Source organism: Cupressus sempervirens, chromosome 6 (genome assembly GCF_028749045.1).
Source record: "Cupressus sempervirens isolate cs-2001-9-10 chromosome 6, ASM2874904v1, whole genome shotgun sequence".
NCBI lineage: Eukaryota > Viridiplantae > Streptophyta > Pinopsida > Cupressales > Cupressaceae > Cupressus > Cupressus sempervirens.
In genome coordinates this window covers 403290053-403316099 of record NC_143123.1, presented here as the reverse complement: position 1 = coordinate 403316099, position 26047 = coordinate 403290053, and the positions used below count along the sequence as shown (strand labels likewise).

Here is a 26047-nt window from a genome sequence, read left to right as displayed (position 1 = left end):
ATCAGCCATAATATAATATCACGTGCGCCTCTTGTTTTCATATTCTTTGAACACTTAATCAATCAATAAAGTGAACAATACTATCCTCCACACATTTTCTTCAAATATTTACACCACTCTCTTTTACTATCTAGATCATGACAAATGCAGGAGCTCCTCCTTGATGTTTGCCACTGCAATTACTCAAAATTCCATTTCACAAAATGCATTGTGACAGGTCAGCCAAGATCGTTGCTTCTTCACCTACCATTGTATTGTATTGTACAGTTGCAAGTTGACATTTTACTTTGCCATGAATTGTGAATACATCAGATCGATTTAGAAAAAAAATCCATCTGATCGATTTAGGAAAAATCCATCCCTCTTTTTTCGTTTCCGCTTTGAGAAATTGCTTTTTTGATCGAAATGCTGCTTATTTTTTATTTAATTTTATTTGCAGCATCGTTTCTGACGCCAACTTCTTTCCAGTGACACATCAGAGGCACAATGAGAGTGAGAAAGAAAAAGAGCGATCCAATCCATTCATTCACAAATTACATTTTCGCTCCCTGTAAATCGCCAGATCGGAGAAGCAAAATAATGAATTGGAAGCTCCTCTTGGTTCCTCTCCTCCTCCTTCTCTCCCTTCGCTTCCTTCGGATACCCTCCCCAAATTTTCGGGTAAGTCCCGCGATCGACTCCTCGCTCTCCTCCATCTGCAACCGCAACAGCTACCCTCCTCAGTGGCAACTTCGCTCAGACCAACTGACAGTCCTCATAAGCGGCTTTTCAGAATCTCGACTTGCCCTGCTACAAAACATCACCCGCAGTTACTCCTCCTTCTCCTGCGTGCACTCGGTTTTTATTCTCTGGGGCAATCATTCGACGGCCTCAAGTGTTCTACAAACCCTAAAACTGGAGTCTTTAGGTGCCCCAATTTTTGTCCTGAAAAATCCGTCGTCGAGCCTCAACCACCGCTTTCTCCCGCGGGATTTCATTTCTACACGCGCAGTGCTCGTCTGTGACGACGACGTGGAAATACGGGATTCTGCTTCCCTCAGCTTTGCTCTGCGCGTCTGGTCTCAGCATGGAGGAAAACGGATCGTCGGCTTCTTCGCCCGCTCTCATGGCTTTGATCTTGAAACGCGCTCATGGATGTACACCGTCTTCCCGGACAGGTATTTTTTATAGGTTAGTTAGTATGCTTATGGAATTTTCAGTCTATGTTTTTTTGAATCGAAATTTCGGGTTATCTGTTAGCGTGTCTATTATTCTTGTAAGTTTTCAGATTAGTAGAGAACAGTCCTTCCCGGACAGGTATTCTTTCTAGGTTTGTGTTAATGGAAGTCACTGTGTTAAGTTTTACACATTAACGTTTTTGAGCATATTCTGTATCTCTATTTAAATTTAAGATTATTAAAAGCCTTTAAAAGATTAGTAAGATTCTTTTAGATGTTCAGTTTATTCGACAGCAGTCTTACTGGACAGGTATTCCTTTTAGGTCAGTCACTATGCAAATTGAATTAGCCTGTAAGCTCCATGAATCAACAATTCAGATCTCAGTCCACATCCCATTAGAAATTTATACTATTTTTAAGGTTTGTCAGCATGCTTTATGGAATTGAGTTTATTTTTTAACATCGAAGTTTTAAATCATATTTCGGCATCACCTACCAACATATTTAATATATTTAAGAGAACAAGACTTTCTTATAACTGTCTAGAGATCAAAGGGTTTATGGCTAATTATCCGGATCAGTTTGCTTGTGAAATATAGGCCATTGTTTTATACTTGAAGTCGATGCTATGATTTTGACATTATTTCAACGGTAATTGACAAATTGTGTATATATAATACTGCATTTATGGTTAAGTCAATTTTTCATTACCGAAGAATAGTGCATTTATGGTTAAGTCCATTTTTCACTACTGAAGCATATATGTGTAGATTTGCATTGATGGATAAGTCCATTTAGAGAACATATATTTGTAAGTGCAATCTCTTTTTTTGATGGATGACTAAATCAAGGTTTCTGGCCTGCCGATTTGGACCATCGGCAGGCTGAGTAATTGAAAATGTTGATTAAGAATTATCTATGCGTTTGTTAAGAACAAGAAGTTTCCACAATCCATATGAAACTGCTCCAATTATGCTTCTGGATTCAATTGTATGAGTTTTTTTTTGCATCTAAGTCAACATTTTCAATCGAATCCAGAAGCATAATTGGAGCAGTATGCATATATTCCTGAAAATATTGTTTTATAGTAATTATGAATTGTAGAAGCTGGAGTTTTGAAAAGCCTAATAGATTGTTTTGTCATATTCATATTTTTGAAACTTGTATTTGGAAGCGACCATGTTCAATTGAATTTATTTAATGCAGGTACTCTATTATTCTTACAAAGCTCATGATAGTCGGAACTGAGTTTTTGTACCTGTACACATGCCATTCACCTAAAGGGGTCAGAGAATTTGTGGATAATGCCAGGAACTGTGAGGACATTGCCATGAATTTTGTTGTGGCGGATCGCACTAGGGCTGGGCCGGTGTTGGTGGAAGGAAATCCTAGGGATTGGGGAGATACGAGAAATTCGGAAGGTGGGTTGGTGGTTGATGCTGCGTTGAGTAGTTTGGAAGATCACAGGTAGGAGTGAATTTTGTGTTAAAAATGTGCACTAATTGCCTTCTCTTGTTATTTTTTCCTCCAGTAACGTTCACTACTTGAAAATGATAGTCGTCCTCAATTTTTACAAAACAATATTCATTATAGAAACTTAGTTTAAGAAATATGTTTGGAGATAAGAAATTCATTTACTTTTTTATTCAAGAATATCATTTTTTCACAATTCATGGTAGCTAATTACAATGTTTCTGGTTTAGATTGTGTGTAATTTTTGAATCAATGTTTCAGATCACACCTTGTGATCCATCATCAGGAAAAGGAGCGTGGTCTGAAATGTTGATTCAAAAATTATACAAAATCTAAACCAGAAACGTTGTAATTTACATTTTTATTATCAAGTTTTCTCCTATAATAATTAATCATTTGAAAATTAATACTGACCTGTATTTCTACAGAACATTATTTCCTTTAGTAAAATGTGAAAGGAAATATTGTAGGGAGACAAGAATTTAGTGACACTTCAGCACTCATTAGGCCTTATCTTCACAATGGAAGAGTAATTATTGCCTTCTTACATGCTGATGTGAAGTGTTAATCTTGTTAATAGCAGAGTTACCCAGAAACACTTTTCGTTCTTAACCCCCTCTTATCCTGCCTTTCCCCATTTCTATTGGTTAGGTTGGCTGAGAAACACTCCATGCAATTCTTCATAAACATTTTTAATATGAGCATTTTCAGTATGCCAACTAAGTAGGGGTACTATTTGGAAACGTCCTTAAAGTTTCCTGTGAAAATAAGAAACCAGTACTCGTTTCGTATAAGTTTCTGAAATTCCTAGCTGTGTCCTACTTTTTAAGAAATCCCTGGCTGTGTCTTGTATTTACTATTTGGAAGCATCCTTAAAGTTTCCTGTGAAAATAAGAAACCAGTACTCGTTTCGTATAGGTCTCTGAAATTCCACCGTGACCTACCTTTTCAGAAACCTCTAGCCATGTTCAGTATTTATTGGTTTCAGATTTAATGTTTATGTTCAATGTTTGTTTCCATTTTATTTTCCAAATGTCCATGTTGTAATTTCAAATGGCCAGGCTCTTAGTTAAATAGAATGTTAGGCTTTTACTAGGATGTCCAGTTCGCCCCTAAGGGCCTGTGGATCAGCCACGTTATGATCTGGTCCGGTCTGCATGTGGGTCTACACAGGGTCTGGCACATAGGCAGGTTGTTTGAACTAGACCACGCTCAGTTTGGACCCAGGCTCACCAGGCTTGAAAGCATCAAACCACCAGCGGACTTGGTCCCACAGATAGTCAAAGTAAGCAACCAAGCTGGTTTTAATTTTCAAATTAATTATTTTTTGACATCCACTGTTACAGTCAGGATATGTCAGCAAATAGAAAAATAACTCGTGCTGACTTTGTACAATAATGAAAGTTGTTTTTGGCTTCGTGGGGCGCTGCCCCCGAACTCCTGTTGAAGAATTTGGGGTGAAACTGTGGCATTAAAATATCATACTGAAATGATCATACTTACATGCATCTGACTCATGCATATGTATTACATTATATTTTCCCTCCCGTTTTTTAAAATTTGGGGAAAAAATGACATACAAGAATATTTTCCCTCTCCCCCTACCGTCCCTGCCCCAAATACCATAGAATATAAGTCAATCAAATTACCTTTTTGTATGCATTTATTCTTGAAGTATTATTTTAATTAATATGATCAATTCATTTGGATATTTGCCAATTTTTTTTATAACATGTCTAATCAATTTCCAGAAAAATTGTAGGTTACACAATAAATTGAGAATTCAATATTGGAAAGCTTGCCAAAATTTCAAGGCATTCTTAAAATTTTTCCCTGGTCACAGGAAGCGCCGTGGGGGTTGCATTGCAGAGTTTCACAAGCTTTGGGGTCGTATGCCACTAAGGTACAGTCATGGTGTTGTAGGTAATAGGGTTCATGAGCAGGGGCTCTGTGAGAAGCTTGGAGCTCTTGTTCCTTGCGATCTGGATGCAAATTTAAATACCAGCAGGCACCAAGTAAGTTTTGAAAACCTCTGAACTATTATTTCCATTTGTCCAATTCTTTCAATTTTGAAAGCAGCTACTGTTTATATTGGTTGGCCGATGTCCTAGAATTTGCATGACTGAGTTATTTTCTATATGTTTACATTTTTTTAGTTTCAAACATTGAAAACACTATCCTTATTATTTCAATCTCTATAAGGAAGAGACCTCAGTTTTCTTTTTTCTTTAAAATTCCTGAGGTCAAACAACCAAATTCACCGCACAGACATACTTAAGGGCTTCTTCCCAAGTGATGCTTGATCCTGACCTCTAAAATTAAACCACTGCAGGCACAAGGGCTTTAACCTCAACAAGGCTTGACCCTGGCTTCTGAACCCAAACACCCACACACAGTATGGCACTATGCCTGCTGATACTTGATTCTGCCTTCTGAATTTGAACACTCACACATGCAAGGGCTTATGCTGCTAAGGCTTGATCCTGACTTCTAAATTTAAAAGACCGATAAGCATTGGGGTTTGAATCTTGGCAAAGGCCATTCTTAACCAGTGAATGTCAGCCTGATATATTGTCATTCAGGTCCATTTTTTATGTGATCTGCACAGTATTCAAAGAACAGAAAAACTGAATTCATGCCATATAAAATGGTATTATAGGAAGGAAAAAAAAACAGAAAAAGAAAATAGTGAGGCAAAAATTAGGGGAATAAACATTGCTTTTGGAAAAAAATGTAAAATATTAAAACACATTAAAGTTTTTCTAATTATGAGATTTTCCTAGCAGCAGGCTCATATACAAGTTATGTAGAGAGGGCTAGTGGGTTTTCTGCCTTGTGAGCTTTCCTCTTCTTATTTCACTCTAGTTTCTGAATTTACCTTACCCTATTCGACTTCCTTCTGTCTTCTCACCTTCTCCCAGTCTACTTCCCTCAGACTTCAATGTTACATCAGTAGACATTCTGTAAATTTTCTTAAACTCTTTCAGATACATGAACTATATGCAGAAAAATACCCCAGAAAGCGTAAGTCACCAAGCTACTGTCAATATCAACATTCTGTCCCTATCATATCTTTAGTTGTGCGAATTGGGGGCTTATGGGCCTCTCACGAGTCCAGATAAATTGACTAAACTTGTGATATTCAGGAGAGAAAATATCTATAAAATTCTGAAATCTGATCTTTTCTTGATTTTTGTGAAAGGAGATGGAATTTCACAGTTGGCAGCTAACACTGTCTTCTAAGCTAGGCGGCCTTAACTTTAGGAGAACTCATTGTGAGATTGCATTTTACAAACTGAAAATAAGTTCAATAAGCAACTAGTTTTAACCTAATTTTAAAATAAAAAATAACAAGTTTACTATAACTATTATTTTAATTGCCGATATTAGTAAATTTTAAAGTTCGTATCAAAATTTTAAATTTACAAACTGTGAGGGTAAAATGAAGAATCATTATAAAGTCTTTACTTTGCCCTTAAGATTCATCGTAAATTCTGAGTTAGAACATTAAACAACATAAAAGAAAAAAGAAAACTTTAAACATTCAACATTTGAACAACAAAAATGAAAAAACAAAAGTTTAAAACATTCAATATTGGTACAACAAAACTGTAAAAACAATGAACATTTGAAATTTAGAAATAAAAATAAAAAAATCAAATAAAAAAATTAAAAGACCATAACTTGTGGTTGATGAATCTCTTCAAGGAAGGTGTAGAATCTTCCTCCTATTCTTGGCGTTGTTCCTCTTCACTTAAGCTCACTCCTTTCTCTTCAATCACTCTTTTCTCTCTTATCTATCTGCTGTAGCAAACAACGAGAACTGCCATTGTGAGAAAAAATGAAGCTTGGAGGGGTTTGTGTAGGTTCGGAGTGGCCAAGATGGTTCCCATCTCTATTTAGGGTTTGAATGGAACCCAAATAGCAATTAAAAAACATATTTTTTTTGAATTTGATTTTTTAACAGTGTTATTGTTACCCCCAAAATCTCAGAACGGGGACATCAGGGGGCAGGGGATGAGTTTTTGGGATGGCAATTTTTTATGCCAATTTTGGGGACAACAAAAGAGATGACTATATAAATATAGGGAAACTCAAACATAGAGGGAAATTTGCATATATACAGTACATTCAAATGAAAGCATGGATAAAGCATGCCATTTAAACATCATAGTGATAGAACCAGAGTTGCATGGACATGGATACGGACACAAATATAGATCCGGTATTGGGTGCGGATACTGCCATTTTTTAACACCCCCACTATGAACTGGCTGGACACGACATTAATAAATGACACATACACATATTTTGCACAGTTTTCTTAGTTATTATAGGAGATTTTCATTACTTAAAAAACAATATTGACACATAAATGATAAGTATCTATAAGTTAATTTAACACTTTGCAATATGTAAACATGGTAGAGTTGCATTAGAAGATAACCCAAACAATGGGTTGCTGAAATATAAAAACATTTTAGTTGGCTTTCTCATTTGGTGCTGTTTTTGTTTATACCATTTTTTTTATTGCCTTTAATAAAGTTTTTTTTTAAAATTAAATTTGGGAAGATTTACGTCAAATCTTTTAAAAATTCAAATCCCATAGTATTTGGCACAGTTGGGAAATTAAGTTTTTTTAGGCAGACATGGGTACAATATTCGACGCATATCCAGGCAATATCGGATACCTTTCCAAATTGGATATGGGAATACGCATGCCCAAGGAGGGAGAAAGGAGTTTTTGGCAACTCTGGATGGAACCTTAATATACAATAATTTAATAATCAATTTCAATGCTCAATTTGCATTCATAATTCCAAATTCATTGTCAATATCAAGGTTATTGGGAGAGGGGGGAGACATGGAGGTCTTTGGTACTGGTACTAGTACCAGTATGACTATTTTTATGGAGACGGCAATTGTTTTTTAATAGTTTAAAGAGCCTAATACTAAATATAAAATAATAAAACTGTAAAACTAAAGGACTAAAGTAAATACTACTAGTAATTTCACATTAATATAGGGTCAATAGTTCAAAACTCACATAATCACATTACTGCATCTCGTAGTCATATCTGACTTCTGAATATTGCATATGATCATCATCATATCAGATTAATAATCGCTGAGACTATTAAATAGTCATATTTTAAATTCAAAAAAATTAGTTTGATGCTAAATCGCTGATATGCAAACAAAAATGAAAAAACTTAGTACTGTAAACAAAAATCAGAAATCTTTCTAGTATCTACTATTTAGTAAACAAAAATCTGAAATTCATCTAGTATCTAGTATGATTATAATACTATCATCTACTCCATGAGGTTGTGATCATCAATCTCAATGTCTTCAGCTATCATGCTCTTCAAAAAATCATCACTCTCCATGTTGGAGTCCATGTTATCATCCACCTAAAATTTTAAATATTTCTAATTATTGCTGGTCAGGTTGGATTCTGGAATTTTAAAAAAGTTAGAAGTGTTTCTAATGTTTTTTTATGTTATTAAATGAAATATTAAAATGATTTTTTTTTTGGTCGGTAATAGTTTTATTATTATCTAAATATAATTTTTACGACATTGCCTCTAGGCTTTTAAATATTATAGCCTTTCCTTTACATATACATGTTTCATCTCAAAAAACCACCTTTCTAAACATTCTTAATCTTACATCATTCCCCCCCTAAGCCCTAAACCTTTATACAAAAATCACATACATCTTGGCATTTCTTAATTGGGCATCAACAAAAAACATCCAAAATGAACAGATTGTCCTCCATCTGTCCTGCTGTTCTCTTTCCCAGTCTTCCATCTGCAACTCCAGTGCTTGGCCTTTACCATTATGCGGCCTTTCTTCTACATCGTGACCTTTCTGCATGTTCCTCCTTGGCCCTCAAAAAATTGCTAAAAACTTCTATATCACTGCATTGAGCTGCAACATTGCTATAGTTTCCTCTACCCTTCCTCGTGATCTCCATTGGCAATTACGTGCTTCGGAACCCATATTAATCTAGACAAAAAATGGTCCCTTCTGCTTTTCTCTTCCTTCTTCACTCCTGGACCCTGATTGGAAAATTTACCCTGACCACCCTCCCAATCCTTCCTCCTGCACTTCTCGGCTTCCTTGGGTGGGCAAAGAAAATGCCCATAACCTTTTTGCCCATCCTCTCCACAAAAACTTTAATTTCCGCCACCAGTTTTGCTTAAGCCATATTTATCTTGGCTTTATAACCTTCCTTTTCCACCCCTGTTGGCCACCACAGAAAACCGACCCGTCCAAGTTTCCTGCTCTCTTCATAGTTCTCATAACATTCACTATAATTGAAACCTTTCCCTGGCTATGCTCACTCTAACAAGGAATCGATTCCCACAATTAAGTCCTCTGGAAATAGATTTTTCATAACCCATTCCACTTCTTCCACCGAGCATGCTATCTCCAAACCCCATGCCATTGTTATCGCCGCTATATCTGCATTTATCTTCCAATGATGGGAGGAGTTTTGAAATAGCTCCCCCATTGTCTCCTTAACGGCTTCTATTACACCTGGCGTTGGGCATTTGAGCAACAATTTCAACCTCTTGTCCTGCACTGGTCCAAACAATGCCTTCTGCTATTTTTTTGTTTTAAAGGTAAATGTTGCTTCCATTCTGCCTTTCAACTCAGTCACTATCAATTCTGCAAATTCGCTGTTTTGATTTTTAGAAAAAGCCTTTCCACCATTACTATATAATGCCCCTGGATAGTTTACACATTAATGGAAACGTTACATCAACCTTCCTAAAAGATCACGCCTTCCCTGCTATCGCATCTTGTCATGATAAACACATTTGTTGCAAATTCTCCAAATTTGTTCCTCCGGCTTTTTTGACAGTCCTTTATGATGTCAGTCATCTTTCCATCACCTATTTTTATAAAACACTCAACCAATCTCAAAAAAAACCACCAACTAATAAATGCATGAAACATCTTCGTCAATTCCTTCCCAATGGCTACAGTTTTCAAAAACTGACCTTCCCTCCTCCCTTAAGCCAACTGGCCATTTTGAAAGAGCATCCGCATCTCTGTTTGCCTCTCTAAAGACATGGCGAATTTGAAATTCCTCAAATTCATTTAACTCTTCAACTATACACACTAACAAATTTTCTAAGTGCCATGCAGAGATCGAATTGTTGCTAATAGCTTGCACAACCACCATTGAACCACCTTCTAAAATAATTTTATTTCCTTCACATCTTTTTGCACATTTTAATGCTAGCAATGCTGCTTCGAACTCTGCTTCATTATTTGTTCCATCCTATAACCTTAAAGCTCCGAAGGCCAAAGTCTCCCCTAAATAATCTCTAATAATGCATCCTGCTCCTTGATTTCCAAGGTTTCCTTTAGATGCTCCATCAAAATTTACTTTTAACCAACCTCCTTCGAGAGCTTCCTACTTCACATCTTCCCTTTTATTGGTTTTAGAAGTAGATTTTCCCTTTGCCTCTGCCTTTCCTATTTTAATCCTTGGCCACATTTTTTGAATAGCTCTATCATAATTCATAAACACATATTTTGACATACTGCAACACTAATGACTTCTTCAATAGACTGATCAATCATTTCTAAAAGCTGATCAATTGTCTCTAATAGTTTCTGAAAAATCCTTCTATTCCTTTCCTTCCAAACCTCCCATATAACAATTTAGGAACTCACTCTCCATATGCATTCAAATAAGTTTCTTTTTCCTATTCCTGGCCATGAAATAAAGAAGGCCTTAAGAGAGGGGCTCCAAGGTTCAGACCAACCCAATTTCCCTTGAAGACACCTCCAACGTTGTGCTGCAATGTCACAATTTAATAACAAATGATCAGCACTTCCTCTTCCTTTTCCACTTCCTCTTCCTTTTCCATAGATAACACATTTTGTAGGGCTTTGGAAACCCAATTTTCTTCTCCTATCCCTTGTTAGGATTCTGCCTTGTATCGCTAGCCATGAGAAAGATCTCGCCTTTGGAAGTATTTCTTTACTCCAACACAAATCCCCTTCTTCAAAATATTCGTCCTCCTTATGGTCTAAAATTTCATATCCAAGTTTAATTGAAAACTTACCACAAGCTGCTGCACACCAACTAATCCTATCTTCTCTATTTATTATGCAGACCTTTCTTCTATTAAATATCTCCCTTAGGGATTGTTGCTGTCCTTCAGATAGATCTTCCACTCTCCAATCTTTCCACATCCACTTTTTCCCAAAAACTCCTCACATTCTACCATATTCCTACCCCACAAATCACACAATATCTGTTTCATTTCTCTATCCCCTATTTCCGCATCTAAAGATTTGTTTCCATTTCACAAGTTCTCCCAAAACTTTGCCCTATTACCATTACCAATGACCCATGAAATATGGTCTATTATGACATGCCTACACGAAAGAATAAAGTTCCATTTTGCTGAACATCTAATCGGATTTTGAATAGTTAAAATCCTTATATTCTCATTAGAGTCTAAATATTTGGCTTTGAAAATCTTAATCCACATTTGCTCTTCATCATTTGCCATCTGCCGCACGAACTTTGCCCCCAGAGTAATGTTCATTTTGTTCCAGTCTCTAATTCCAGCACCTCCAAACTTCTTAGGTCTGCAAATTTTTTCCCATTTAAGTAATGGCCATTTTTTCTCTTCCCCCGCCCCACTCCAAAAGAATTTCCTCATTTGCCTTTCCACTAAGTTAATGACCTTCTACGAGATTTTTAAACACATCATTGAGAAAATAGGCACTGCCGAGACCACTGATTTTAGCATCAGAATCCTTCCTGCAAAAGTCAACCATTTACCTTTTCGTCCATCCATCTTTCTCAAACATTTTTCTGGCAATCCCTTCCATACTTCACTTCTATTTTGCCCTTGGAATAAAGGAATTCCCAAATACCTACTTGGAAGATTTCCTTGGTTTATATTCAGAATTCTTCCAATAGCTCTTCTCTGATTAAGAGGGGTGTTAAAAAAGGAATTTTGGACTTTGCCCAATTTATCTTTTGTCCTGACACTTTTCCATAGATTTCCAATGTCTTTTTAATCAACCCAGCTTCCTGCTCCGAAGCTTCACCAGTAAAAAAAGTGTCATCTACAAACTGCAAATGTGAAATTGGGTCCACTCCCCTTGCCACCTTTGCCTTTTTCCATAGACCTCTAATCCTTTTTTCCTTAATCAACCTCCCTAACACTTTAGCCAAAATTATAAATAGGAAAGGAGATAAAGGGTCCCCTTGCCTAATCCCTTTTTCTAACTCAAAAAAACCTTAGGGACTACCATTAACCAACATAGAGAACCTTACAGAGGTTAAATGACCCTTTACCCATCTAATCCAATCCTCAATAAAACCAAATTTCTTCATAACTTTGAACAGAAAATCTCTATTTACCTCATCATAAGCTCGTTTAATATCCAACTTTACCATCATTTTGCTAAGCTTGTTTGTTCTGATCGAGTGGATCATTTCATGGGCAATAATCACCCCTTCAAAAACGGATCTTCCAGGAGCAAATCCACTTTGTTACTCTGATATTACATCATTCAACACCTTTAAGCCTAGTGGCAACTACCTTCGAAATGATTTTATACATAGTATTGCATAAAGAAATTGGTTTAAAATCATCAAAAGATCTACACTCATCCCTTTTTTGAACTAACGCAATAAAAGTATTATTCAAATATTTTAGAACGAAACCCCTTCTTTTGGATTCCTCCACCATCCTCCAAATTTCCTCTTCTATACACTCCTAGATGAGTCTAAAAAAACTACCTGTAAAACCATTTGGCCTTATGCTCTTGATTTTACCTAAACCCCATAAAGCTTTTTTCACCTCTGCTTTTGAGACTTCAACACTTAACATTTCATTTTGCCTTTTTGTAACACATCCTTGAATGCATTCCAAAACATCCTCAACTAAAGCCTCCTCCCCATCTTATATTCTTCTTCTGTCTTTGAAAAAATCTACTGCCGCTTTCTTTATCATCTTTGGATCACTAATCACCTCACCCTCCCCATTCTTTATAGAGAAAATTTTATTATGAGCTCTTCTTATTTTAACTGAATTGTGGAAAAACTTTGTATTTCTATCTCCTTCTTTCAACCACGTTTCTCTAGACTTCTGTCTCCAGAATACTTCTTCTCTTAGCAATATTTCATCATATTGTTTTTTTAGTCTCTTTTCTTCTAGGAAATCCTCCTTGTTCATCCCCTACTAAATTATTCTTTCATTCAAAGTTTTAATTGCTTCTTCCAGTACACCTTTTCTTTTAAATATGTTTTCGAAAGATTCTCTATTCCACACTTTCAACTTTCCCTTTATATGTTGAAGCTTCTTAAAATTTTTGAACACCTTATTTCCTTCCCACGTAGGTGTGTCAGTTCACCATTTTTCCACCATCTCCTTAAACCCTTCCGTTCTCAACCACATAGCTTTAAATTTGAAAGGGCATCGGTCAGGAGTATATTCTTCTTGAATTTTTAGACTGATAGGGAAGTGATTTGAGCCATGAATAGGCAGAGTTTCAGCTTCAACAGATCAGTCAACTCTTGTCCAATCCCCCTTAAAAGGAACCTATCCAATTTTTCAGCAGTATTTACAAACCCTTGCATCCTATTGTTCCATGTGAAATCCCCATGTTTAAAGGGAATATTAATTAGGCCATTTTCCAGAACAAAGGTCGAGAAGTCCTCCTGTGTAGTTAACCTCCAGCCTTTACCTCCTTTTTCTTCTGGGTAGAGTATAGCATTGAAATCTCCCCCTAAAATATTGATTTCATCTTGTAAGATTCCAGAACCTCTGTTAGTGTCTTCCATAGTTCTCTTCTCTCTGCTTTGAATTGGGCCATAAACATTAAGAACAATAAACTCATATCCTAATTGTTTTAAAGAAACTTTTATCCACTACCATTTCTTGCCCATCTGCATTACAGTTCCAGTTACTCTCTCCTGATTCCATAAAACACACATTCCCCCTGAGGCTCCCTCTGCTGCCACCCACTCACTTTTCCATCTATTAAACTTTCACCTCATCCCCACCAAACCATCCATCTTTATCTTTGTTTCTTGCACTAAAACCACATTTGGTTTTGCTTGATCAAGGTCTTTCCTGATCAAGTGCATTTTGTCAGGGGCATTTTATCCCTCTGACATTCCACGAGAAGATCTTCATCCCTACCAGGAGGGGTTCTTCCCCCTTCCCGTTCTCAATTTACTTTGACCTCTTGCACTTCCTGCAATTTGGATCAATGCATTAATGGTTCTTCCCCTTTTTTGACTCTCCCTAATATGTGCTTTATGTTTTTTACTTTTTGTTTTCTCTATAGTTTGTTTTTCTTTAAAGATCATAGTTTCCTCCACCCCAAAGAAATCTTCTTCTCCATCAACATCCCTTTCCTCATCATTCTCATTCAACCTTTCCTCCGAGCTTGACTTTCCTGATCTTCCTTTCAAGTTTCTTATTGGAGAAATTTCAATATCCTTAAAACACTCTCCAATCCCCCCCTTCATTTCTCCTTTCAACCCAGTCATATACCCTTCATTTTTCTCCCACTCCCTTTGTGTTTCTTCTGGTCTTTTTGACAACACCACCACCTGACACCCTACCTCTTGAGACATTTGAGCTCCTTCTAGGTCCTTACATCCCCTTTTTTCACTTCCATCCAAAGTTCTATATTCAACCCATCCTCACTAACTGGCCCTTGCCTTTGTTCCATCCTTATTTCAACATTCTCACTCACCAACCTCCTTTGTAGACCTTCACCCCCAATTTTTTCCACTTTGTGGTCTCTCTTTTGAGCCTTTGTAAATTTCATCATCAAAAACTTTTTCTTGAACCATTTTCAGATTCTCAAATACCCCATACCCTTTTTCTTGACAGTTATTTGCTCTTGTTTTCAACATCATATCATTCTCCACCTCTGCATTCTCCCTTTTCATTAGATTTTCAGTCTCATCCTTCTCGACTTCTTTTATCCTAGCCATCTCTATAACCTTTTGGAGTAACCTTTCCTCTTCTTTACCCTTATGACGTCCTTCTTGTTTACAACTTTCTGAGTCATGTTCCTCCCAAAGGAAAAACTCGCACACCTTCAACCCTTCCTCCAAAGACACTAATTGTCTCCATACTATCCCTTCATTGAAGATCTCAATCATTTCAGGGATTGGATGACAATCATTCCACATTATACATATTCTTGGAAACATTTGCAGAGTTCCTTTGTCCACCATTTCCACTGCCTTAATGAATGTTCCTAGCTTGTTCCCAATCGCTTAATAACATTGTTCCTCCCAGTATTCCTGTATAGATTTCTCAATCCTACCCATATAGGAAGTTCCTTTATTAACTCTTTTGTTGGATTAGAGTTCAGGATCCATTTCTTCATATAAAACCCATATCCTTCCATAAAATAAGGGCCACTATTCAAGATCCAATCCCTATCTTGCACCATATCCACTGTAACCATAAAAAAAGAAACCATTTTTTAATGTATTAAAGTCTTTCACCGCACCCCATTTCTCATCACACCAGGTTTTAATCTTGCCTATTGCTGTCCTTGGACCTCCCCACTTGAGAAATAATGCATTACTCTTCAGAAAGTCCATCTTCTCCTTTACCAAGCCACTTTTCAGCACCACCTTTTCAATTGTGCATCAAGTCAACTGCTGATCTTTTATCATTTGCTTCTCCTAGTTTTCCACTACCTGTGGTTTTCTCATTCGTTTTGCTATATTTTCAAAAACCACATTCCCACCAAGATTTATTGATGTGAATCTTTGCATCAGATGTCTTCTCCAGCCATTTTCATTCTGCCTCTCTCTTCCATTTTGCCATTTATCCCCATTGTTCTGTCCCACTTTTTCTAGAGCTTTCTTGGTAGTTTCTGTTCCCATTTTGCCATCTCCCATTCCTATTCCCCCAGTAAAACCTTCCTTCATGTCTTCTGAATGACTCCTTGCCCTTTCCAAACACCCCAAACCTCTCAAAATTCCTGTTACTCTCTGTAAACCCTCTCTGAAAACCATTGCTCTAGCGTTCCGCTAGTAAAGAATCTTTAAGTTTAGTTTTAAGACTGTTCCATATTGCATAGATACCTAGACCAGAGCATTCCTGCCATTTTGGAAAGGGTTGAATTTTTATAAAATGAAAAAAAATAAAAACCATTCAAATTGTCACTGGTTTTAATTTTTGCATTAAAAAACATTAAAATGAGGGGCAAAATACTTAAAATAATTTTATATTATACTACACATTTTTTTTTCGGGAGACTCTATGGAGACTTCAGTTTTTGGATTTGGAGACGGAGAGACTCCATGAGACTTCGTCAGGAAATCTGCAACCTTTTTTTAGGTCTCCCAAGACACGTTTCTGTCTCCGAGACGCGTTTCCTAGGGAGGAGATGAGTCTCCCGGTAACATTAGTCAATATGTACGCAATATCAAAATAATAACATATAAATTTGAAATACACCCAAGAACATAATTTGGAATTCATTATCAGGAGCAACAAAACAATAAACCACCTTCCAAATTGAAGCACACTATTATCAATTGAGTTTTATGTAAATTATCGGTGTACACATTATAGGCATAGCATTACAATTGCTTTTGAAGATAATCATTTGCACTTTAGTGCTTGCACATGAAATAACATTCTTATAAAATACTAACATGAAAACCTTGGAAACTGCGTTGGACTTGACTGTTGCAAGTTTGGCATTGACTCTAGAAAGGGCTTTTACAGATAGTGGGTCAAGAATATATCTCCCAATGCTCTTCTCACTCTAGACTACATTTACCAATGATCTAAATTGGGGTTACCACATTACACACCTAAAACTACAACTCTAGTTCATTGTAAATGGACTGATATTATTACAAACAGGTATGCTATACAGTTCTGATCATGATATAGGTCTGTTACAACAAGATGGCACCTTGATGCAACCTCCAATATTCATTGAATCTTCCAAAAAGAATCCAAATCAAGACAATTAGATAACACGGATCTATTTCCGCTAAATGTTATAAAGATGCATGTTCCAGGTCTGTAGTGCACTTTCCATACTTTTCCAAAACCTTGCAAATAGTTTTCTATATGATTTTGGACATTTAGCATGAATATAACAGCATTTTCAATTTCATGATTCTTAATGCAATGTTTCCAGATACTAATCAGAGGACCCCAAATAGCAGGATATAACTACCAAATAGTAATAAGGATAATAGTAAAAGGGAAAACTTGGAAGGAGGGACCCACTTTAATATTAAAAAAGAAGAGTTTAATAAAAGAAAAATGTGTTTTTTCAAGCGCATATGCAGCATATCTCATTGGGGATGCCTATTCATCCTAGGGGACTTCAAGGTGTCCCCATGATGTATAGTCGTCCTCCCAATTCTGGACGACATCCCCGAGTTTCCAAGATGTCCGTTGTCATTTTTTGAAAATTGGGGATCGGGTGGGGATGCCCCTTAGCTGCCCCCTTGTCCCAGAAACATTCCCCTTATGGGGACGGGTTTTCAGGTCATGGATGCGTCATTTAGTAATATTGCATTTAAAAGTTATTGCGGATGGGGCGGGGGCAGGGACACAAAATTCCCTGAGACGGTCAAGGGATGTCCCCGAGTGGTCCTTAGAACTTCCTTGAGCCCTGATGGCTGACAGGTGGCAAAATGGAGTTGGTGGGAGGGTGCCCTGTCCCCATTTCCCTGATCTTTGGACGTCCCCATTTTTGAAACTTGAAGGTTTTGGGGGAGTCACCTTCCTGTATTTAACTTGTTATATACTTTTAAGTCTGCTGTTGAATTTTATACAGATCTGACTTGATGCTAATTCCCTCTTTGGATGCTGGTCACTGCTCTTTGAACAAGTGCTTATGCTGATTGGATCAATGTATATGCTTCATTTGGAATGATTGCTTGATCATTTTTATGGCTTCAACTAACATGGTCTTCTTGCCTTGATGTCTCAACGAAGAGAGACAACCCTAGGTAAGTTACTGCCCTTTTAGCAATGGTTATATCCCTTCAGAACCACCACCTTTTTGATAACCAGTCTCTATCATTGTTTATTCACTTAATTGCACCTCTTAATGACACTTCAATTGCTGTCATTGTTTATTTATTGAGCACCTTTGAAATTTCAATCTCTAATCTCTGGTGTATATTAACTGCTGTTTAGGACTTTAAAGCATAATTGGAGTATTTGATTAATTATCGCTGCTGGCTGTAATAAATTGCTGCTTTTATTAGATTATTACTTCCTAGCGTTAATTGCTGCTTCCCCTTTGTTTTATGATCCTCCTTAGAGGTGATCACACCTTTCTACTTAAATACATGCCATCTGTCTTTATTTCATGGAAGCTGGCCCTAAGGAAAAGCATATTTAATTTATCTCAAACACCAAACAGGTCGGCCAGCGAAACCTCTTAATGATACTTGAGTTGCTGTCATTGTTTATTTATTGAGCACCTTTGAAATTTTAATCTCTAATCTCTGGTGTATATTAACTGCTGTTCAAGACTTTAAAGCATAATTAGAGTATTTGTGTAATTATTGCTGCTGGCTGTAAAAAAATGCTGCTTATAGTAGATTGCTGCTTCCTATACCTTAATTGCTGCTTACCCTTTGTTCTGTGATCCTCCTTAGAGCTGATCACACCTTTCTACTTAAATACTTGCCCTTTGTCTTTATGTCATAGAAGCCGGCCTCTAAGGAAAATTCTATTTAATTTATCTCAAACACCAAACAGGTCGGCCAGCGAAACCTCTTAATGACACTTCAATTGCTGTCATTGTTTATTTATTGAGCACCTTCGAATATTCTACTCTATATTCTCTGGTGTATATTAGCTGCTGTATAAAACTTTAAAGCATAATTGGAGTATTTCCCTAATTACCGCTGCTGGCTGTACAAAATTGCTGCTTATATTAGATTGCTGCTCCCTAGCCATAATTGCTTGTTACCCTTTGTTCTATGATCCTCCTTAGATGCAATCACACCTTTCTACTTAAATACATGCCCCTTGTCTTTATTTCAAGGAAGCCCGCCCTAAGGAAAAATATATTTAATTTAACTCAAACACCAAACAGGTCGGCTAGCAAAGGTAATATACTCAGTTGGCCCTTCTTGATTTTGCCTTCATGGGGTATGGACATAATCAAAATGATAATGGATGTCTTCATGGCATTTTCAACAAAATATATGATTCCCCAACATCTTGGGGGTTAAAATCATGGCATCTTGGGACCATAAATATGACTAAATAATAACATGCTATCTTTGTTGGCTCTTTTAACATGTTCTTCCTTCATTAGAATCTATCTTACAGAATGATTCTAACACGTGTTATAATTATCTATAACTACCACTAACCACACTTGGGCATCCAAACTTGGGTGCATATTTTGCCTTATATTAATTTATCCCATTCATATAACTCCTTTCTAGCTAAGAGTGACACCTTTGAAGTTACAACATTGAGTGTAAGGATTCTAGTGTCACATGTGATGCTAGAATAATTAATTTCTAGTTCATTTATCCTTATCATTTGGAAAGAACACATATTTATTGGTTCATTGATTAAATATTGATAATCTCTCTCTCTCTATTTTTATACGGAAACATCAGATTGGGCCACTTATCTTTACCTCAAGTCCTTTATAAAGGTATTGTAATTTTTCAAGGCTTTTGGAACCTCCCAACAATGTTGGAAATAACCAGAAAAAGGGACATGACAATAAAGACAGAACCTGTCTTACATGTTCAAGTCAACCAACCTCATATGCTAACTTGTATCTCCACCTATCTCATCCACATTTCTATTTAATTATGTTAAGGATGTTGCAACACATGTAGCATATGTTACTTGCCTAACTTATCCAACCTCTTAGTCAATATATGAAATATCTTATGTATACCAACTTGCATCTCTACCTACTTCATACACATTTCTATCTAATTAGTTCAAGGATGTTTTTCTATTTTTATCACTAACAACTTTGTAATATTAAATGATGAATTCAGTCTTTTGGAGGGAGAGAATATGATTAAAGAGTGATTATATTTGGTAAAGTCTCATATATTTAAATTTGTTGAAATGATTTTGCCTTTTGGTAGGTAAATGGTTCTTAGTTCTTAAATTAATTTAGCTTGGATTTCAATCCTGGTCTGAACCAGGAATGACTACAAACAAGAAGCCACCTCCCTGTAGAATCAATTTAATTCACCCAAATGCATAGACCCATTAACATGCAAATAAATCATGATATTTCTTCACTCTTTTTGCTCCTTCTGTCTATGTATGACCGGAGGAGGCTGTCAAAGGTTCAGCATTTTTTTTGGCTTTCTTATCCCTGTTACCCTTTTTAACTTGCCAGTCATTCTCTAGCCTTGAAGCCTCTTTCTGCCCACCATTGCCTCATTAAAAGAGATCTTCGCCTCTCTAGCTAAACTACATGTAAGTTGCTGAGCCTGGCCGCCTGCATTCTGACTCTCATTGCCCCGCAATCTCAATTGTCCCTTTCCTCCAAGCACTCCATATTTAGTGATTTATCCTTATATACTATAACTCCATTTAGATCCAGCAATAGTATTGTTCAAGTATGAACTCAGAATTGTGTCGAGGCCCCAGGTCATAGTTGAGTATCCTGATGGCAGCTTTTTCGAGTCTTGACCACTTTCATGTAAGTTGCTGAGCCTGGCCGCTTGCATTCTGACCCTCATTGTCCCGCAATCTCAATTGTCCCTTTCCTCCAAGCACTCCATATTTAGTGATTTTTCCTTATATACTATAACTCCATTTAGATCCAGCAATAGCATTGTTCAAGTATGAACTCAGAATTGTGTCGAGGCCCCAGGTGATAGTTGAGTATCCTGATGGCAGCTTTTTTGAGTCTCATCCACTTTCTCCATAGAGTGATGACATCTTTCCACCAAATTGCCAATCTTTCCAATCTGTGTTGACTCATTGGGCAGCAATGTGCACTGTTAGGAAGCATAGTCTACACCTGAAGGGGATCCCCTCGTAGTCCAAGGACTGCATCCAACTTCCTTTGGAAGTCTTAATTGAAATCTTTTCAGGGAGCTCTTTAGGCACATCCATCTGCACCAAAGTCCGACCATAAGTTGTATGCAGAAATTTTTGGTAGTCCTCATCCACCATGAAAAGCTACTTAAAAAGTTACCTACAACCTCAAAACAGGACTTAAACCAAGATTGTAAAGGAAGGTTAGGAAGTCTCACCTATGGGGGAATTCAATGGAAGGCTTCAGTGGCTGGATTGAAAGTCAGGTGCCATGGTTTCAACATTATTGTATGTTTGTCCTTCCAGCTGCAGTGGTATTCATAGAGGATCTTATTCCTATCCTTCACATTTTAAAAAACAACAATAAACAGCCCTCGGATATTTGGGTAAATTTGAACACATCCATCCAAGATGGGTACCTTGTGAATCAAGATCCACTTGTGAAGTTCACATAAAATTGGCTAGAGACCTCTAAATCTACCAATCAGTTCAAGTCCTGCAAAATTTTTTCATTGTAAATCACTTCTTTTTTGACCTCCTCAGCTAAATCTAAATCTACCAATCAGGCCAAACCCTGCAAATTAATTCTCACTGTAAATTACTTCATTTTCAACCAGCTCAGTTAAATCCATTATAACAGTTTGGCTTGGCGTGGCACATGTTTTGGAAAAGCGAAACTGTTTCTCTCATCATCCTGCTTATAGTGGCCCTTTCACAACACCTTTGAAACACAGTGGTGGACCCCTGGACTGCCCTTCTAGACGGCTCACCTTGCACCTGTTTTCGAAGTCCCTCTTAACCCATTTTGAGCACTCTTCTCAAGAATACACATGGTAAAGGAGGGCGAAGAAAGGAATAAGAGAGGATAATTCACCTTATTAAGTCAAGAAGTTAATACACTTTGAAAGATACAGGTGGGTGATTTTCTTTCAATAACATGTGAATCTTTAGTTTGTGTATGCATTTTTTTGGTTATTTCTTTATATTTAGTTTTGTTATCTGTGTTTTAATTTTGCTAAATGATGTTATATATAAAACTTAATTAACTGTAATTCATATTAGATAGTAAACATAATTTTATAAAGCAACATATAACTAATGAAACAATGAATACAGTTTTTTCAAAAGAAAAATTAAAATATGCATATGAAAATAAAATAAATATGACGTAAATAGTGTAATAAAATAGTTCTTTGTATTGAATAATTTAATATCAAATTTTTACTTGTAGAATTGTCAGGGTTGGTTTGGTTTGATTTCATCCTAGCAAGTACAATTTAACTCTACTCTTGTGGTTTGGTTTGATTTCATTTTAGCTAGTTTAGGTTAACTCTACTCTTCAAATTGGTTTGCCAGTATTGTAACTTCACTCAATTTAAACTTGTGGCTTGATTACATATTTTTGCCATGTTAGTGACAAGGTTTATGTTCCTTCAATTGACAGAGGCCATAATTCAACCAATTATTTTGCCCCTATTGTAAGGCATGATGTCACATACTTGTAGATTATTTGGATCAAGCTAGACCGAGAACTTCAAGGTTGATATCAATCAATGATCGACTTTGACTTGGTAAGTATTCCTAGTTCGTATTGTTTAAATTAAATAATTTTAGATTTATGATTATAATTTAGGAAGAGATTACTTTCGAGTATTCATGGGTGGGAGATTGTATTGAGTAATTAAAAGGAAAAAGAAAATTCACTTAATATGATATTTCTTACAAATCAATTTGATCTACATGCAATGATTTTGATGTATAAAATTCTATTGATAGGTTGAGATTTAATTTGATGACTATAAATTATATAAATTTTTAATCTTGAGGATCAAACTTGAAATGGATATGAATGCATTATCATGGGATATGAAAGAACGCATTATCATGTTCTAGTATCATTCAAATCTGAGATTATATAAAATTGACACTATTTTTTTTGTATTGTCTTTTACAGTTGTCAAAAGTACAAGAACAACAGCTCATTTATTACAGTTTGAAGGACTAAACTTTTAAAGTTAAAAAAACTGTTTATAGTGGAAATAGATCTTTGAGCCTGCTTACAATGCAAGCAGAGTTTGCACAATTTTGATGAAAATCGAGAGTTATACCCAAACAGTTATTTGGTCTACAACAAAATGCTACAAATATGTATGATGTTTAGCCATTTTGGCATGAAATGAAAGCTTTGCAAAATGTTTCTAGTGGAGACAAACATTGTAATCAATTTTTTCCATTTTGTATTCACATAAAATAGATGTCCAAAAATCTGTGGTAGACTATTTTTATTTATAAGTCATTTCAGTCCACTTCGATATGTTCTTGAATCACCTTTGTACGATATATGATGAAGTTATTATAAGGAGCGTGCATTTAGATTGAGGTGTTCTCCATGTAAACAACATTTTTAATGAAATATTTTAAAAATACAGATAAGAATATGTCAAAAGATATTGAATTTGAAAACAGTTAACATTCATAATCAATCAACAAGAAAATTAACAACTACAAATACGATTTCTTTGAAACTAAACATCATGACCTATCTCAATTAAGCACAAGAAGTGAAAAAGGCACTATAAACAAATTAATACAAATAAATAAATAAATAAAACCTCAGATGGAACCCACTATTGAAGAGCATTCAAAAAGTGACAGATACACAAGGAAGATGATAAACCAGATCAGACAAAGACAGTGAATTTATAGTGTTTCAACACACACACACACACACACACACACACATATATATGCCTACATCCACTTTCAAAGAGCAGGGGAATCCTTTATTGATATCATACTAATTGTGAGCAAGCCTTCTCAGGGAAGGTCAATGATCTTCTGTTGGAGGGAAAACGATTGGACTTCACTTAACAAATCTCCCACTTGAAGTCCGACTGAATGCTTCTCAAAAGAAATTCCGTTTATTTAGTTCTTTACTGTCACTACTTAAGCAAACCAAGAGAAGTCTTACAAAAGTCTAACTTCTCTGAGGGAACAACCTCGGTTAAGATATCAGTTGGATTGACCTTTGTGTAAATTTTCACCTGTAACATGCCCTCTTTAACCACATGATGAGTGAAATGAAAGAGAATATCAATGTACTTCAAATGCTGTTGAGATGAATGATTGAGCCATGAAAATAACGCTGCAACTATCACAAAACGTTACACAGTTACTTTGTTGATGCTTCAAATCGCTGAACAACCATTGCAACCAAATCATTTCCTTGGCACCTTCAGAAAGGGCCATGCAATTAGCTTCTGTGGTAGAAAGAGCAACTAAATGTTGCAACATTGAGACCCAACTAATGGCAGCTCTAGCAAAAAACAAAGACATAACCAGTAGTAGATCTGCGTCTGTCTAAATCTGACTCAGTAAAACCTTGTTACTGAACATTATTCTCCCCAAAACACAACTCATAATTCTAAGTACCTTTAAGATACCTCAATATCCATTTAATTGCCTTCCAATGTGGTTTGCTGGGATTTCTAATGAATTTTCTCAACTCCCACTGCATGACTAATGTCAGGATGAGTAAAAACCACAGCAGTACGTAATACTGCCAATCACTGAACAGTAAAGAATGCTTTTCCTAAATTGTCAATCATCATGTGTCTTGGGACACATCAAAGGTCAAACAAAACTGATCAACAAGAGGAGTGCTAAGTTGCTAACAACCAACCATACCAAATCTTTCCACAACTTAGTCAATGTATTGCTTTGAGTTAATTTGATTTGTTTTTTTTCGTCTTATCCCAAGTAATGGTCATCCCTAGAATTTCCTTTGTAGCTCCTAAGTCGTTCACTGCAAACCAACTAGCTAATTATTTGTTTAATTTGCCAACAATTCTTGTAGAAGAACCGAGTACCAACATATCATTAACATAGAGAAAAAGAATAATAAACTCACCATTTGGAAGATGTTTGTAGTAGACACATGGGTTTGACTCACATTGATTGTAGTGCCTCTCGTTTGTGTTATGCATACCATCTTGATGGATGTGACATTGATGTTCTTTTATATCGAATTATCATGTTGGGACACATGAATCGTCTACATCCTTGGGGTGATTTGACTTATGTTGTTGTGTCAATAGACTTGTTATGCTTTATGTTATTCCTAGAGTACCCCTTGAGATGTGAGCGTTGGTTGCATTGTGTGATGCATTTGACTACTGCACCTGATTTTAGTTCCTGAAGTACTGTTGTCTTATATGTTAGAGTATGTTGTGCGTAGTATTTGATCATAACTATAGGATGATGTCTTATGATGTTATCTGGTGTACTTGGGATTTGAGATTATGGATGTAGTTTCATGATGATTTTATGAGAGTTTATGATATATTGTGCCGTATATGCAGTTGAGTAAATTAGTTATTTACTTCCAAGGATATATGCTTGGATTAATCGGGAAATGGTTTATTAATATTCGGGTTTGGATGATGAGTTATATATCTAGAAGATATTCATTTGGATTCATGGTTGTCGTGCCTTAATGCCGTGCATATCTTTCTCCTACCTTCAGTAGATATATGCTCATGACTGTAAATGATTTTTTAAATGTTATATTATGTGATTATATGTTGTTATGTTGTAGTGCACTGATGCTATGCATTGTTGCTTGCTAGTGCTAGTACAAAGTGGGAATGGAGCCGTAGTCGCTTGCGAGATCTACACAGTGTCTTGTTCTCCTTCAATGTGACTGTGTTTGTATGTGCTTCGACTATTTATATATTGAGTATCTGCACTTGACGTTAGTTTGTTTTCTAAATATGCACTTGATGTCAGTTTGTTTTCTAAACATGCACCAGGTACAATCATTTAGAGTACATGATTTGAGTGTGTACCTATATCCCCCTTGACAATGGGCACTAGGAGATAGTGACTTTGTTCTTTCATACTGTGCTGATGTTGTCCTTGCATGGATGACTTATCTATGTTATTTGTATGATTATTATTATTCCCTTCAATAATGTAGTATTTGATCATAACTATAGGATGATGTCTTATGATGTTATCTGGTGTACTTGGCATTTGAGATTATGGATGTAGTTTCATGATGATTTTATGAGAGTTTATGATATATTGTGCCATATATGCAGTTGAGTAAATTAGTTATTTACTTCTAGGGATATATGCTTGGATCAATCAGGAAATGGTTTATTAATATTCGGGTTTGGATGATGAGTTATATATCTAGAAGATATTCATTTGGATTCATGGTTGTCATGCCTTAATGCTGAGCATATCTTTCTCTTACCTTCAGTAGATATATGCTCATGATTGTAAATGATTATTTAAATGTTATATTATGTGATTATATGTTGTTATGTTGTAGTGCACCGATGCTATGCAATGTTGCCTGCTGGGGCTAGTACG

The 26047-nt window shown here is 36.2% G+C and overlaps 1 protein-coding gene across 8 annotated transcripts; it reads left to right on the top strand.

Moving 5' to 3' along the window:
• Positions 1–55: 55 nt before the first annotated feature.
• On the top strand, positions 56–25662 carry LOC149552762 (Nucleotide-diphospho-sugar transferases superfamily protein). 8 transcript variants are annotated; one of them, XM_089788307.1, is made up of 7 exons: positions 78–217; positions 440–1157; positions 2364–2624; positions 4474–4645; positions 22113–22239; positions 25297–25378; positions 25480–25662. In XM_089788307.1, exons 2-5 carry the CDS (start codon positions 487–489, stop codon positions 22119–22121), a joined length of 1113 nt encoding a protein of 370 aa, XP_089644433.1. In that variant the 5' UTR covers positions 78–217; positions 440–486; the 3' UTR covers positions 22122–22239; positions 25297–25378; positions 25480–25662. The 8 variants fall into 8 exon arrangements, with proteins under 8 accessions (XP_089644429.1, XP_089644433.1, XP_089644434.1 ...); XM_089788308.1 differs by having other exon boundaries at positions 25457–25662; XM_089788303.1 differs by lacking the exons at positions 25297–25378; positions 25480–25662 and adding an exon at positions 22623–22880 and having other exon boundaries at positions 56–217.
• The last annotated feature ends 385 nt before the right edge of the window (positions 25663–26047 follow it).